At 44.4% G+C, this 15,154-nt stretch overlaps 1 protein-coding gene across 1 annotated transcript in view; it reads left to right on the top strand.

Annotated features, from left to right (window-relative positions):
- PPA2 (inorganic pyrophosphatase 2) overlaps positions 1-14,442 on the top strand; it is a 31,188-nt gene extending 16,746 nt beyond the window's left edge. The window contains exons 5-12 of the mRNA XM_056855333.1: positions 421-540; positions 1,572-1,658; positions 3,018-3,144; positions 5,686-5,813; positions 7,542-7,627; positions 9,514-9,583; positions 12,419-12,458; positions 14,394-14,442. Coding sequence (XP_056711311.1) covers positions 421-540; positions 1,572-1,658; positions 3,018-3,144; positions 5,686-5,813; positions 7,542-7,627; positions 9,514-9,583; positions 12,419-12,458; positions 14,394-14,422 — 687 coding nt within the window. The 3' untranslated portion in view covers positions 14,423-14,442. The remainder of the gene's footprint in view (positions 1-420; positions 541-1,571; positions 1,659-3,017; positions 3,145-5,685; positions 5,814-7,541; positions 7,628-9,513; positions 9,584-12,418; positions 12,459-14,393) is intronic.
- Positions 14,443-15,154: the final 712 nt, after the last annotated feature.

The raw sequence follows: 15,154 nt of genomic DNA, 5'->3' as shown, positions 1-15,154 counted from the left end.
GCTAGCAACAGCAGTGATGTAGATTAGTGTATTCCAAACACAGCGAGATTGCCAGATACCAGGTCAAGAAGCATCGAATGTAGAAAAAATAATCTCTATCACAAATAATTCAAGAGTTGTAAATTTTCTGTCCCTTTTAAAAACTATAATTAGAAGCTACTAATGTTGGGGGATACAAAGGGAATATATTTTGCGTTTTGTATATTTTCAGACACTTTGTACTTTCATCTTTTTACAAATGTCTTCAGTATACTGTGTTTTCTATCCCACCCCCCGGCCTTCTTAAACCTTTGGAGTTATAAATCTAAATATCAAGCTTGAAGCCTTCTCAAGGAACTTGTTACAGGAATAATTACTCAAACCATTTTATAGCAGTCTTTTTTCCTCCCTTCCCTGTTCTGTATTTTGCGACATGCTCAGATTGCCACGAAGGAGCCATTGAATCCCATTAAGCAAGATGTAAAGGAAGGCAAGCTGCGATACGTGGCAAATATCTTTCCCCATAAGGGCTATATTTGGAATTACGGCGCCTTCCCTCAGGTAACGTACATTGTTTTTTGGTCTGTCGAAACCATGAAACTTTTCTGTCCTCTCAGCACACTTCTCTCATAAATCCTGTGTATTTCATGAATGCAAAACTGTTGGAAGGAAGGCAATTGTGTGTGGTAGACTGGTGCGTGGTACAGGGAGCTGGGGAGATATTATGCAGCTATTTTTGTCCATAAATTTTGATAAGAATGTTCTGTTGGAGTTGAGCATATGTTTCTGGCAAAAATTGTCACACAGGCCAGGATTATGCTTTCCCTTGTGGAAGCGGTGTTCGCAACGTTAGGCGTTGGGGGAATCCCTTGCAGTGATTTCAATGCTACTTTCCATCCTCGGTCTCTGGCATTGCTCTGGGAAAGCTTGTGCATGAGGCAGCTGTTTTGCGCTGGAGCAATTTAGCAAATGAAGAAGGGCATAGAATAGAAGATAGAGCTGTTGCTGACCTTTGTACCTTCTCTTAAGGGCCAATTTCATAGCAGCAATATAGGCTGTATTCAGTCTTTAATCCGTTCCTACAAATGCTGTGTTTGCTTGTGCACTCCCTTTGCCCATAGAGCACCATCAAAGGCTTCCTGATTTTGGAAGCCTTGAAGCAAGCTCCAGTTTGTTGTAACGTCTGAATGTAAATTGGAGTTCGTTTCCTTCCCACAAATTAGGATTCTAAACCACAGTTTGATTCCAGGTTGTTGGGAGGAAACAAGCCGCAGTTGGCTCTGGTGCCTGCATAAAGGTGTCAGAGCGAACTGGAGTTTGATTCAAGGTTTCCAAACCAGAAGGCCTTCACTCACATCGGGCAAGTGAGGAGAGAGTGAGTGAGCATGCATACAGAGCAACATGCAGAGTTTATGTCTGCCACAAATAGAGGATTGCATGCAACTGTCATGTTGCGACAGCATACCAGTATCTCAAGGGAGATTATAGTCACTAGCAAACTCGGTGTGTGCATTTCACTAATTTGTACAGATTTATAGTAAAGTGGGAAATGCTAATGGGGATTTTAATTTTAACGTTATTTCTTTCCATAGACTTGGGAAGATCCCCATCATAAAGATGATGATACAGGATGTTATGGTGACAATGATCCCATTGATGTCTGTGAAATTGGTTCCAAGGTATGCCTGACCTATTAGCAAGACTTTTTTATAAGGTTTACTTTAAAGTTCCAACTGCAGTTTTATTTCTCAGAATGGAGTAGAATCCAGCCTAGGAAAGCAGCCTGGGCCAGCTCAAGGGTAAGGACCAAAGCCACTAGCATGGGTGGTTTTAAAAGCAGGGTTGGCAGACCAACGGAGGGTAGGTCCATAAGAATGTAAGAAAGGCCATGCTGGATCAGACCAAGGTCCATCAAGTCCAGCAGTGTGTTCCACACAGTGGCCAACCAGGTACCTCTGTGAAATCCACAAGCAAGATGACTGCAGCAGCACCGTCCTGCCTGTGTTCTAAAGCACCTAATATAATAGGCATGCTCCTCTGATCCCGGAGAGAATAAGTATGCATCATGACTAGTATCCATTTTTACTCATAGCCATGAATACCCCTCTCCTCCATGTACATGTACATCAAGTCCAGCAATCTGTTCACAACTAAAAGCTAAGGTGGCTAAAGGGAACCTCCATGTTCAGAGGCAGCAAACATCCGAATACCACAGTGCAAAGAAGCAACATTGGGAAAAGGCCTTGGCCTCTGTGCCCTGTTTGTTGGTCCTTTAGGGCAACAGGATTGACCACTGTGTGAAACAGGATGCTGGACTAGATGGACTATTGGTCTGATTCAGCAGGGGTCTTCCTGTGTTCTTAAAGCATAACATTGAGAGAGGGGAAAGAATAGACTGAGGTTTGCAGGATAAATGAGAGGTTTCCTGCGGGAGGGAAACACAGGAAGGGGAACAGTTGAGTTTTCACCTTGCACCGTGGAGTGGAATCTTCAACCCTTCAGCACTGAGGGTCCTCTGTCCCAAAGAAGGACAAACCAAGATGGGACTGTGAGGGAGTGTTTGATCAGAGTCTGTGTGGTTGGGTTCAATGGAAGGATAATGCTTGAAGACCAACTGGAGTATAACTATACTTGATTCTCAGAGCGTGGGCCTCTGTACTGAGCAAGCTATACTGTATCAGTTGAGAGACATTGGCAGAGAGGCTAGTTGATGTGAATAAGGTTTGAGTGAGGTAGGCTTGTAAGAAGAGAAGATTTGCTGTAATGAAACTGAAAGAAAGCAGGTAGATTGTGTACCTGTCAAAGTTAGTTTATTTGAAGCAAGGGTGGTTTAGTATCAGGAAAGGAGGAATAAAGGTGAGGAATATGAAGAAGAAATCTGAATGTTTTTGGGGCCTGGCACCATTAGAAAGAGCACACCTAAGTAAGTGAAATATAACTGTAAATAATGGCTACAGGATGACATATGGGAATAGGAAATGAAGTGATTGTCGGAAGTCGGTGGCTAGAAGTCAGATTTTTCTCTTTTGTGCTTTAAGGTTCGCTCACTTGGCGAGGTTATTCAGGTGAAAGTGCTTGGACTTTTAGGCCTTATCGATGAGGGAGAATCTGACTGGAAGATCATTGCTATCAGTGTGGATGATCCAGAATCACAAAAGATCCATGGTACACATATTATGTAACCTCCTATCCAGTTGTCCAGGTCTTCATTTCAGAGCATATTCTCAAACTTAATCTGCTTGAATTTGACTTGGGGAGTGTGTGTGTGTGTGAAGAAGCTTCTCACAAAGGCCTAGTTCCTCCTTGGCCTTCTTGAGGATGAACGGTCTCAGTTGTTTAAAGGGGAATTTCATGGAGTCCCATTAATATGAATAGAGATTGCATGGTAATTCTTATTAAACAGAGCAGCCAAAAATAAAAAGTACACTTTAATAATCACAATAAAATGTAATCAACAGAAAGCAACACAACCCCCCAAAAATAGTTCTGCCAATTCTAAATGGTCAGTAAACCAATGTATGCAATAAATGTATGGATCTAGCAATATAAGAAATATTTATCACTTAACTAGTTTATCAAGAACAACCAAGAAGAAGAAGAAGAGTTGGTTTTTATATACCGACTTTCTCTACCACTTAAGGGAGACTCAAACCGGCTTATAATCACCTTCCCTTCCCCACAACAGACACCCTGTGAGGCGGGCGAGGCTGAGAGAGCTCTATCAGAGCTGTAACTTGCCCAAGGTCACCCAGCTGGCTTCGTGTGTTGGAGTGGGGAAACAAATCCAGTTCGCCAGGTTAGCCTCCGTCGCTGATGTGGAGGAGTGGGGAATCAAACCCAGTTCTCCAGATCAGAGTCCACCGCTCCAAACCACTGCTCTTAACCACTACACCACGCTGGCTCTCAACATGAGTTTGTCACATTCTAAATTCATCCAGACCATCAAACACATTCTGGCTTTAACCTTCTTCAGTGGTGTAACTATATGGCACATTACAGGTCACAACTGGAGAAGCCCCCCTGGGTTACTGGGAGTAAGGATGGCATAAATTATTCTGTTAGAAATGTTTGATGTATGCAGTCGGTTCTCTAGTTGTGAAAACCGAGCAAGTAAGTTTCCCACCCTTGTATGCTGCATTGGATGCACTTCTCTCTGTGTGTATGTGTTTATACCTAATCATTCCACACGAAGCTACAATTCGTACGTTGCAAGGTTTTTCCATGCAGCCAAAATTGCTGCAGATACCTTTATATAGATCAAATCCATTGCTTCCTGTAACTGTTTATCAGTTGTCATTAAGAACACGTGTTCCCTTTCTTTGTACCTTTTGACTGCTGGCTCGCAAGCGGGGTCTGTTAGCTTTGCCCACAAGATGAGGAGAGCATCTGTTGTTAGAAAATAGCGGTTGGGTACATCTTGGTCTAAAGGTGCAAGATTCTTGACAAATAGTCTTCCACTGGTTGAACGCCACTTCTTAGGAGAATCAGGGCCAATCCCCACTAAAAATACACACTGGCTTGTGTTGCCATCTCAAACAAGACTGGAACTAGTTGGCTTCTATTTTATTATTTCAAGCCTGCATTCCAAGTCAATAAAAGCATTTTGAGCTTCCTGCAGTATAATTGGCAGCCTCTTCCACCCAATGTTGGCTTGAGAGGCAGCATCACACACAATGACCGTTGGGGAAGCATGATCTAGTGCCTGGTTAATGGAGCACAGCTGCCTAGTTCTGCTTGGCAGGCGAATCTCCTGCCATGTGCTCTTTTATAGCTGCTGCTGTGGACTGTGGATGAAAGATAGGGGGTGGTTGTTCTCTGTTGGAATGTTTGTAATGTTTATGCTTTTAATCATTACACATGCTCATAAGCACTTTCCAGTGAAGCACCTCAGGCCTGCAGTGTACAGTCTATAGGTGGCATATCAAACATAAGGCCTAGGGGCCAGATCCAGCCCCTTGAGAGCTCTTATCCGGCCCACGAACTAGCCGAGGCGGCCACCCCTTCCCTGATCTGGGCTGGCAACTAATACATATTATGTATAGATGGCACCTTAAACACTGTTCCACCTTAGGGAGGATGGTCCAATAAGGCAGCCGTGAACCAAGAATAACAATAGGAGAGCCTATAGCTAACATTGATGTTGTTCCTTCAGGGGGATGGAGACAGAAAAACACAAGGAAAGGGAAAACACAAGGGGAAAACGGAAGATAATGGAAAGGGGAAGAAAGGGGAAGAAAAGGAGAAGAAGGGGAAGGGAGGCCAAGGTTAAGATGTGTTTCCGTCGCTATCCTCAGTGGTAAGCCTGGCAGAAAATCTCTGGCTTGCAGGCCCTGCGGAACTGGACTAAGTCCCAAAGGGCACGGGTCTCACTAGACAGAACGTTCCACCAGGCTGGGGCCAGGGCCAAAAAATCCCTGGTTCTGCTGGAGGACAGCTGGATGATTTTAGGGCCAGGGATCACCAAAAGGCTGGTTCCAGTTGGGCGTAATGCTCTTTGAGGGGTATATAGGGAGAGGCTGTTAGAGAAAGAAACAATAACAGGCCCAAGAGTTCCTAGTGAGCTGCAGTGCTGACTAGGGATTTGAGCCCAAGACTCCCTACTCCTGGTTTGACACCTAACTACTGCATCACGCTTGTTCTTTAGACGGCTGGGCCAGGCCAAATCGGTGTGACTCTCTAATGTGTATTTTTTGTCACCCTTCGCAGATATCGATGATGTCAGGAAGTTCAAGCCAGGTTATCTAGAAGCTACAGTTGACTGGTTCAGAGTATATAAAGTACCAGACGGGAAGGCGGAAAATCGTTTTGCTTTTAATGGCGAGTTTAAAGACAAGGTGAATTTAAGGATTTTTGTTGTTGCTAAAAGTGGATTTGGATTATTTAGATTCTAATTAAAGCGGATGAGGGAGAGGAGGCAAAGAATTGTGAACCTGGAGTTTTGAGGCTCGTTCATGTCGTGCACAAATGTGGCTTGTTTGACATCCGGAGGTAGCCTAGATCAGTAAACAGATAGCACAAAACAAAAAACCACTCTGTGTCCTTCTAAAATAATCTGTCTGAATTTTTCATGAACTTTTTTTTCTCAAAGACGTTATTTCCTCTGTGAGAGCACATGCAGATAGTTTGGCTGGTTGTGAATACAAGGCTGGGAAACGTCATTATCTGTTTGGAATAATGGAAAAAGGTCTTCAACTATCTGCAATCATAGTGCTTGTAAAAAGGTAAAGGTCCCCTGTCCAAGCACCAACTAGTTCCACCCCGTAAACAAAGTCTGCCTTGTAAACGTCAGGATGTGACGTCACCCCATGGGTCAGGAATGACCTGGTGCTTGCACAGGGGACCTTTAGCTTTATGTGTATATAAAACATAAATGAGTTTGGGTCCCATCCCCAAGATATCTCATTATGTATATGCAAAAATTCCAATACACGGAAAGATCCGAAATGTGGAGGAGTGGGGGAATCGAACCCGGTTCGCTCTTACCCACTACACCATGTGGGCTCACTGCTTAGGATGGCACTGCAGCCTGTGGACGAAACCATGCCGCCTGCATCTCTGGTGTTATTAAAAAACTGCATATCCAGACTCCATCCTGTCCACGACTCTGTCTCTCCATTAGATTATTGTGATCACACAGCTGTTGCAGGGCGAACACCAGTACACAAGACTTGGAGCAAGGTGTGGATGGGAGAAGAGGCTTTGCATTATGTGTGTGTGTGTGTGAGAGAGAGAGAGAGAGACAACTGTCTTTGTGTGAGCTTAGAGCGGTTTTTGAGAGCTCCACAATGCAAACTGTCATGTCAAAAGTGCATTTGAATTAAAATGGCCCTAGTCTTATCAGTTGCCTTTGTTTCCTATTGAATTTTTTCCGATCTTTTCCGGGAAAATCTTCCCCTTGTTGCTTTTCGTAAAATGCATCCTTTGGAGGTCCCAGGAAAAAAAAAATCCCCCAAACCAGCCCTCGCCTCATCTGGATTCCCTGCTCTTCTGCTGGCCTCCATTAGGCACTTTCCAACTGTTGTAGCGAGATTTGGACAGAGCCCGAGCCCAAACAGATGGCGTTTTAAAATTTAAGCATATGCTGAAATGCTTTGCTAAAGCGAAGCCAAGGCATGAACTAAATTCCTTTGCTCTCTGCTTGAACTGGCTCTCAGAGGCTTCTCGAAATGTTTCTGGGAATCCAAGCCTGCTGACAGGGTTCCTCATTCCCCAAATATGGCTTTGTTCCCAGGGACTCATAGAAAGAGAACTGTGTTCCAGTGGGTTCCATTCTGAGGAAATGTGCTCTGTCATTCTTCTGCGTTTCCCCCCTTTTCTTTGATACACATCAGAGAACTTTAAAAACAGACTTTGGCAAACTTTTTAAACATTTTTTATCGATTAAGGTTTAGATTGAGAATGGTTGAATAATTGAACAAAGAGGTCCAAGTTATTGCCGAATGTGCAGCTTTTATTCATGTTTTGCAGTCATCCTTACATCTTGCAAAATGCTAATGTGTGGCGAAGCTGTTGTCCATACATCGATTTAATTTCCTAAATATTTTAATATTTTAAAAAAACAGGCATTTGCTCTTGACATAATTAAATCCACCCACGAATACTGGAAAGCTTTGATTCACAAGAAGTCTGATGGAGGAGCCATAAAATGGTAAGCATCCAGGTTTTTATCTCTCTTTCAGAATCCAATGTGAACCAATGCTAAAGTCCTGCATACTTTTTATTTTGAAGTGGTAGCATTTCCATTCCTAAAGTTCTTCTTCCACATCAGGCCGTGCCCATAATTTTGCTTGACTACTGTTTTTTAAAAACCGGCATCCACATGACCCCTTCAGACTACCCAGCAATTCAACTTTAGGAACAGCTCTAAACCAGATCACAGGTTTGTGGTTTGCGTGCAAAAGGAATAACCTCGAATGTTCTTGGGTACCCACATTTCATTAGCTTTGCTTATTCTTGATAAATAGTTCCATGATCATGGCTTACTGTTAAATAGATCTACATGCAGTGTTATTCTGAAGTCATGGAAGAAAAGTCCACAACCCATTGTTTCATTAAATACCATTAAAATCCATCTGTTCCTCTGATATTCTCTCCAAGTGAACACAGCACATCCAGGATCCAAAGATGGGATGGGTGCATAAAGTTTTGAACTGTATTCATAGCCAACTGACTTCTGGATCAGTGGAGCCGTCCTTAGTGCTGAAAAAACAAGCGGCTTTTGACACTGCAGAGAGGCCTCTCTCTTTAACCCTATAAATCGCTGCTGCAAAATCAGGAAGCAAACTGTTGCCCTTGCTGGAGAGAAAACAAGCTGCAGTTTCCAAAGCAGCTTGGTTGTTTCTGCATCAGGAGCCATTGCAGCAAAAACCTTTGCTGGGCTACTCCTGCCAAAACAAAAGATTTTGCTCTGTTTTGTTTGCCCTTTCTGATGTAAGGTTAGTAGCGACCAGAGGTGGGGCCTCCTTTGTGGTGGCACCTCAGCTGTAGAATGCCCTTCCTTGCAGCTGTCACTTAGCCTTTTGAGTTTAAAATGTTTCCGTTGGTTGTGGTTGTTTCATGGTGTTTTGTGGTTCTGTATGGATCTGACAACTCTTTGTAACACCGTGGGGCCTGCCCTTTTTACCTCTTGCCCCCTCTGTGTGCAATTATTTCAGTAGCCCTGCTGTGCTGTTTTGTAAAGTTCCAGTTACAGTCTTTATGGTGGTGCTTTATTTTTTGTTTGTCTTCAAGTTTGTCTCTTTTTGCAGGCTGAGAGAGGCGAAACGTGTATACTTTACTGTGCAATCCTAAAGAGAGTTAATCCAGTCTAGGCTCATTGAAATAAATGGACTTAGTCCATGAAACAATGTGCTCTGCCATTGATGCTCTTTCCTGGAAGGGGCCAAGAACTCTGTGCAAATCTGAATTAATGCTGTCTTCCTCCCACCATTTGTCAAGTCATTATATGCCGAATGTGCAAAACAGAAATATTCAGAGGGCATTTTTATAAAGGGATCCGAATTGCAATATAATGGAACAGTCCAGAAGGACACTTTTATAAGGGAGTGGGGCTGAAGTCTATTGCTCGATATATGTAGTACCTCGCTTTTACTGAGAGCCAGTGTGGTATAGTGGTTAAGAGTGTCGGACTAGTATCTGGGAGGCCCAGGTTTTGCTGGGTGGCCTTGGGCCAGTCACACACACTCAGCCCAATCTACCTCATAGGGATAAAAGTGAGGATAAAAAGGAGGAGAGAGGTGAGCCCCTTTAACTCCTCCATTGGGGAGAAAGTTGGGGTATAAATGAATTAAATACATACTGCACTGTTTTATAATCCCTTCTCTGCATGGCATGTCTTGCCTTCAACAGTTTTCTGTTTGCATTGTTTCTTAATATCTGTAATCCTAGTCCTAATGCATTGTTACTGGATGTCTTGTCCTGTAGGGCTGTAGCATTTCCTATATTTTGTAACCCACCTTGAATCGGTGGGAAAGGCAGGGGCTATAAATGAAGTAAGTCAATAAATAAATAAATAAATAATATTTTGTTTTTCAGCACCAACATCCTAGTGGGTACCAGTCCCTACTGCTGCAATGAAAACGATGCCCGAGCAATTGTGGAATCTGTAAGGGCCAATTCTTGTACATTTTTCCCCTCCCCTTAAATGAGAGTCATCAATAGAACCACGCAAACATCCAGTGCACAGTCATAATCTAATAATGAACAACAAGCGAAGGCTTGGCAGATAAACAGAGAGCATAGATGGTGCACGGTCTTGATCTGTGTTTGTGCATGGAGATGGGTGTGTTAAGGTGGGCTCTGATCCATAAACGGGTGAGCCAGCATGGTGTAGTGGTTAAAAGCGGTGGTTTGGAGCTGTGGACTCTGGAGAACCAGGTTTGATTCCCCACTCCTCCACATGAGTGGTGGAGGCTAGTCTGGTGAACTGGATTTGTTTCCCCTCTCCTACACATAAAGCCAGCTGGGTGACCTTGGGCAAGTCACGTTCTCTCAGCCTCACCTACCTCACAGGGTGTCTGTTGTGGGGAGGGGAAGGAAAGGTGATTGGAAGCCGGTTTGATTCTCCCTTAAGTGGTAGATAAAGTCAGCATATAAAAACCAACTCTTCTTCTTGTCACCCCATTGGTCCACCTACTTCGGTGCTGTGAACTGTACCTATGTCCAGGGTCACAGGCAGGAAAAAAAAGGTTTTCTTAACACCTGCTATCTTTTAACTGGGGTAACCAGGGATTGGACTTTTCAATGATGGGGCCTATGGAAAGCCCATGCCCTCCTGCTGACAGTACCTGTCCTTCAAGTCTTCATACAGTCCTCTTTCAAGTTATTAGATAGGACTGGTACCAGGCCAGTTACAGTTGATCAGTCAACTGGACCCCCTAGTTAAGCGTGACCCACTTAGTCAAAGTGGGCAGTCGCTTTCTGGAGTTTCAGCCAAAGGTCCACTCTTACTCTCTGAGATACATTAACAGGAAAGGTCAGCAGCCTTCTGCGGGCATAGCAGAAGCAGCTGTGGCTCAGTGGTAGAGCATCTGCTTGGCATGCAGAAGGTCCCAGGTTCAATCCCCGGCATCTCCAGTTAAAGGGACTAGGCAGGTGGGTGATGAGAAAGACCTCTGCCTGAGACCCTGGAGAGCCGCTGCCGGTCTGAGTAGACAATACTGACTTCGATGGACCAAGGGTCTGATTCAGTATAAGGCAGCTTCATGCGTTCATGTGCTCCACCGCTGAGCCACAGCCTACCCCATTCATTTCCCATTTTGCTGATTGTTCCCTGATTCTTGCTTCCCCCTCTTGTTCTGGAGATGTATAATAGCAAATGGACTCTTTGTAACTCGTCTGCTATCGTTTTGTGTCTGCCCTGTTGCCATGAGTTACCACCCGGGCTCACTGACTGGCAGCAGCACATTTTAATCACTCAAAACATACTTTGTTCACTGCTGCGTGTAATTAAATGCATCTCTTTATGAAGGGGGAACCTTCTGTATGCATGCGTGAGAGTGACTGAGACAAGGAAAATTGCTGTCTTCAAGTGATTTTTTTTGGGGGGGGGAAGGAAACCCTTTTTTAAAGGTTGGGGTTTTTGTTGGGCTTTAAAAAAAAAACACCTTAAAAAGCTGTATTTTAGAACGTCCAACTTCAGCAAAAGCGCTAAAAATATCAATGCGTGACTTATATGCTAAAAATGAAACCTCCAGTTTTGATCTGTTTATAAACCACTTTGCCAGCTGCGATGATTGTATCAGTATGGTGAGTGTTCTCCATATGCCTCACAGCAATTTGGAAAGCTGATTTTTTTTTACAAAAACTATTAATGGTCTAAAAATGCAAGATCTGAGCAAGGCTGTTAAAGATAGGACATTTTGGAGGACATTGATCCATTGAGTCACTATGAGCCGGAAGCGACTTGACGGCACTTAACACACACACATGTATGTATGTGAACTTAGGCAGATCATGAGAGGGAGGGCAGGAAGGGTTGTGTCAGTGTTCGGTTTGGTGCAGTGGTTAAGAGCGGGGGTTTGGAGCGGTGGACTCTGATCTGGAGAACCGAGTTAGATTCCCCACTCCATTAGCGGTGGAGGCTAATCTGATGAACTGGATTTGTTTTCCCACTCCTACACATGAAGCCAGTTAGGTGACCTTGGGCTAGTCACACTCTCTCAGCCCCACCTACCTCACAGGGTATCTGTTGTGGGGAGGGGAAGGGAAGGTGACTGTAAGCCAGTTTGACTCTTCCTTAAGTGGCAGAGAAAGTCATCATATAAAAACCAACTCTTCTTCTCATGACTCTTTCTTACATCCCCAGGGTCAGGAGGCAATTTCCCTCCAGGCCAGAGATCCTGGAGGGGTTTTGTTGCCATCTTCTGGGGATGGAGGAGGAGTCACTGGGGCTAGGGTGGGGAGGTAGTTGTGAATTTCCTGCATTATGAAGGGGATTGGACTAGATGACCCTGGTGGTCCCTTCCAACTCTGATTCTGTGTGTGTATGTGTGTGTGTCAAATAGGAATCCATCATGTGATGTGATATCTGAGACTGTGGGGACCTGCAAGAGCTCCTTGTGGCATGGGAGTCTCTGGTTCAAATAAGAAAGTAAAAAAAATCTTGTCGAAGGCTTTCACGGTCAGAGTTCATTGGTTCTTGTAGGTTATCCGGGCTGTGTAACCGTGGTCTTGGAATTTTCTTTCCTGACGTTTCGCCAGCAACTGTGGCAGGCATCTTCAGAGTAGTAACACCCCATTGGTCCTTCAGTGTTACTACTCTGAAGATGCCTGCCACAGTTGCTGGCGAAACGTCAGGAAAGAAAATTCCAAGACCACGGTTACACAGCCCGGATAACCTACAAGAACCAATAAAAAAAATCTCTTTTTGGAGATCACCAGACCTTGAGTTTGCCTGAAGCCCATGTGTAAATACAATATAATTCTGGTTCTTTTGCAGAATCTGCCTTCTGAGGAGAAACATTCTGCTGCCATAGAAGGTAAGCTCTCCCATCAAAGGCCCGTAAAGTAAGTAAAGCTTGAAAGATGCAGGCAGAGACCTGTACTAGTGTGCTGCTTTAAAATCAGGTGAACCCATTGTTTGAACAGAATCACAAATCATCATGTTATTTTGACACAGGAATTACCTATCCAGAAATGGGTCTGGGTCCTAACACAAGTTTTCATTAATCCATCCCCGTTAATAGATGAATGAGTAAACCTTACGCTGACATAAATGTGGTGTTGCTCAGGGAACAAGCAGAGGGGAAGAGTAACCCTGTTCTTGGCGGCCTGTCCCCAGTTCTGCCTTTGACAGGCAAATAACACATCTGGCATTCCAGTCATGTAGCTCCAGCCTCACGCGTTGCCTCTAGGGCACTTCCAGATGGGAGTGGGAAAATGCCCCCCTGCTACGGCAGCAGCTTATAGGATGGGAACAACATCTGTGCTCCCCATTCGTGCTCTGTTTCTTCTTCTCTGTTGGTCTTGCACATGTTGAAGGTGGCATTTAACTCCACCCCCCACCCCCCGTGGCTATGGGAGATGGAGGCCCCACCCCCTGCCATCCCACGGTTTCTTCTTTGAACCAGCCTGAGTAGCCTAGACCAGCCTGAGCTCGTCAGAGCTTGGAAGCAAAGCAGGGTCAGCCATGGTGAGTACTTGGATGGGAGACCATCAAGGAAGTCCGTGGTTGCTAAGCAGAGGTCGGCAATGGTAAACCACCTCTGCTCATCTCTGGCCTTGAAAACCCTACAGGGTTGCCATAAGTTGGCTGTGACTTGATGCGGGGTGGGGGGACGGGAGCCAGATGAATCATGCCGTGTTTGGGCACAAGGACAACTGGATGCTCCCCTTCGCTGGGGTGGCTTTTTCCGGACCATGTGGGGGGAAATCCTCATGTGTAAGCATCTCCATTAGGGCACCTTGAGTGCCAGGTAGAAGAAGAAGACTTGGTTTTTATACCCCAATGTTCTCTACCTTTAAGGAGTCTCAAACTGGTTTACAATCTCCTTCCCTTCCTCTCCCCACAACAGACAGTTGGGGCTGAGAGAGCTCGGAAAGAATTGTGACTAGCCCAAGGTCACCCAGCAGGCTTCATGTGGAGGAGTGGGGAGACCAACCCGGTTCACCAGATTAGGGTCCACCATTCTCAGCCACTACACCACGCTGGTGCATGGTTAACCTGACATCCACAAGACCTGCGGGGACTGCTTGACCCAAGCAGGCCACTGCTTGTCCAAACGGGCTGGCAGGATCTGCACAGGGGGACAGTGAGGACAGATATAGCAAAGCAGCTGTAGAAGGGCCTGTGCTTCTGTTGGGTAGTCGCTCTTTTTTTTTCTCCAGCATGGGAAGTTAATGGCACATTTGCTTGCCAGCTAGAATCGTGTCATAGTTATAGTGTCAGACTAGACTTGCAGCGACCCAAGCTCAGTTCCCCATGCTGCCAAGAAACATACTGAATGTTTTTGGATCAGTCACTGCCTTCAGGCTGAAACAGAATTGAGAAGTGAGGGGGTGAGCACCGGGTATGCTAGACTGAGCTCTTTGGAGTAAGGGCAGGATAAAAAAAATCTAATAAATTTAGAAGCTGTTCTCTTGAAGAGCTTTCTAGTTTTTACATTGGCAGGGGGAAATGACTGTAGAATAGTTAGTGTTTTGTTTTTTATGGCTGTGCATGTGCTGCTTAGACAATGAGGTGATGGAATGAGATGTTTGCAAAGTGATATCTGCAGAAATAGTTATACAAATATTTGTAAGACAGGAACTCACTGATGAATTTTTAGGGTAGCTGGTAACAAAATAATGGGCATAGATTTGACAGATATATTTTGTTGATCATATACAAAGATAACAATGAATTGTTTGCATATATTCATATCTAAGTTCTTTGCAACAGATAAAACTTCTTTTGTTTTTTTGTTCTCTTTTAGTTGATAAATGGCACTTTCTCGGCCAGTGATCATTCAGATACTCTAATCACAGGTTGTGTTCGTTCAGATTCTCTGATCAGGCTGTGAACTCTTGAATGGCATAATCTTCCCACCCACCCCACATTTGCTGAAGATATGCAAGTGAAGGAACTGCAGAATGGATTCCTCATTCTGCACATGTTTGTGATGCACAATTTCTATCATGTAAATAAAAGTAATTTTAAAAAAAAGAGTTTTGACTCTGTGTGTTAATTTTCAAATTGTTACCTAGAGTACATTTGCTTGTTATTGCCATTGTATCATCTCCCTGTCTGCTTGATGGAGCAAAATAACTCTGCCAGCTTTCATTTTTTGGAACTGACCAATTATTGCAAGTTTCTTGGAATGCCAGTGCAACAGAAGGACATTGGTGGCCAAAGGCAGAAATTGCATTTCACTGTCCCAAACTGTTAAGGAAGGAATGTGCTATTTGAATCATAGAATCATAGAGATGGAAGGGAGCACCAGGGTAAACAAGTCCAGCCCCCTGCATAATGCAGGAAATTCACAACTACCTCCCCCCACATCCCCAGTGACCCCTACTCCATGCCCAGAAGATGGCCAAGATGCCCTCCCTCTCATCATCTGCCTAAGGTCATAGAATCAGCATTGCTTACAGATGACCATGTAGCCTCTGCTTAAAAACCTCCAGGGAAGGAGAGCTTACCACCTCCCAAGGAAGCCTGTTCCACTGAGGAACTGCTTTAACTATTAGAAAATTC

The sequence above is a fragment of the Euleptes europaea genome, chromosome 9 (assembly GCF_029931775.1).
Source record: "Euleptes europaea isolate rEulEur1 chromosome 9, rEulEur1.hap1, whole genome shotgun sequence".
Classification (NCBI taxonomy): domain Eukaryota; kingdom Metazoa; phylum Chordata; class Lepidosauria; order Squamata; family Sphaerodactylidae; genus Euleptes; species Euleptes europaea.
Note: the sequence above shows the minus strand (reverse complement) of the source record. Positions and strands in the feature narration are given on the sequence as shown.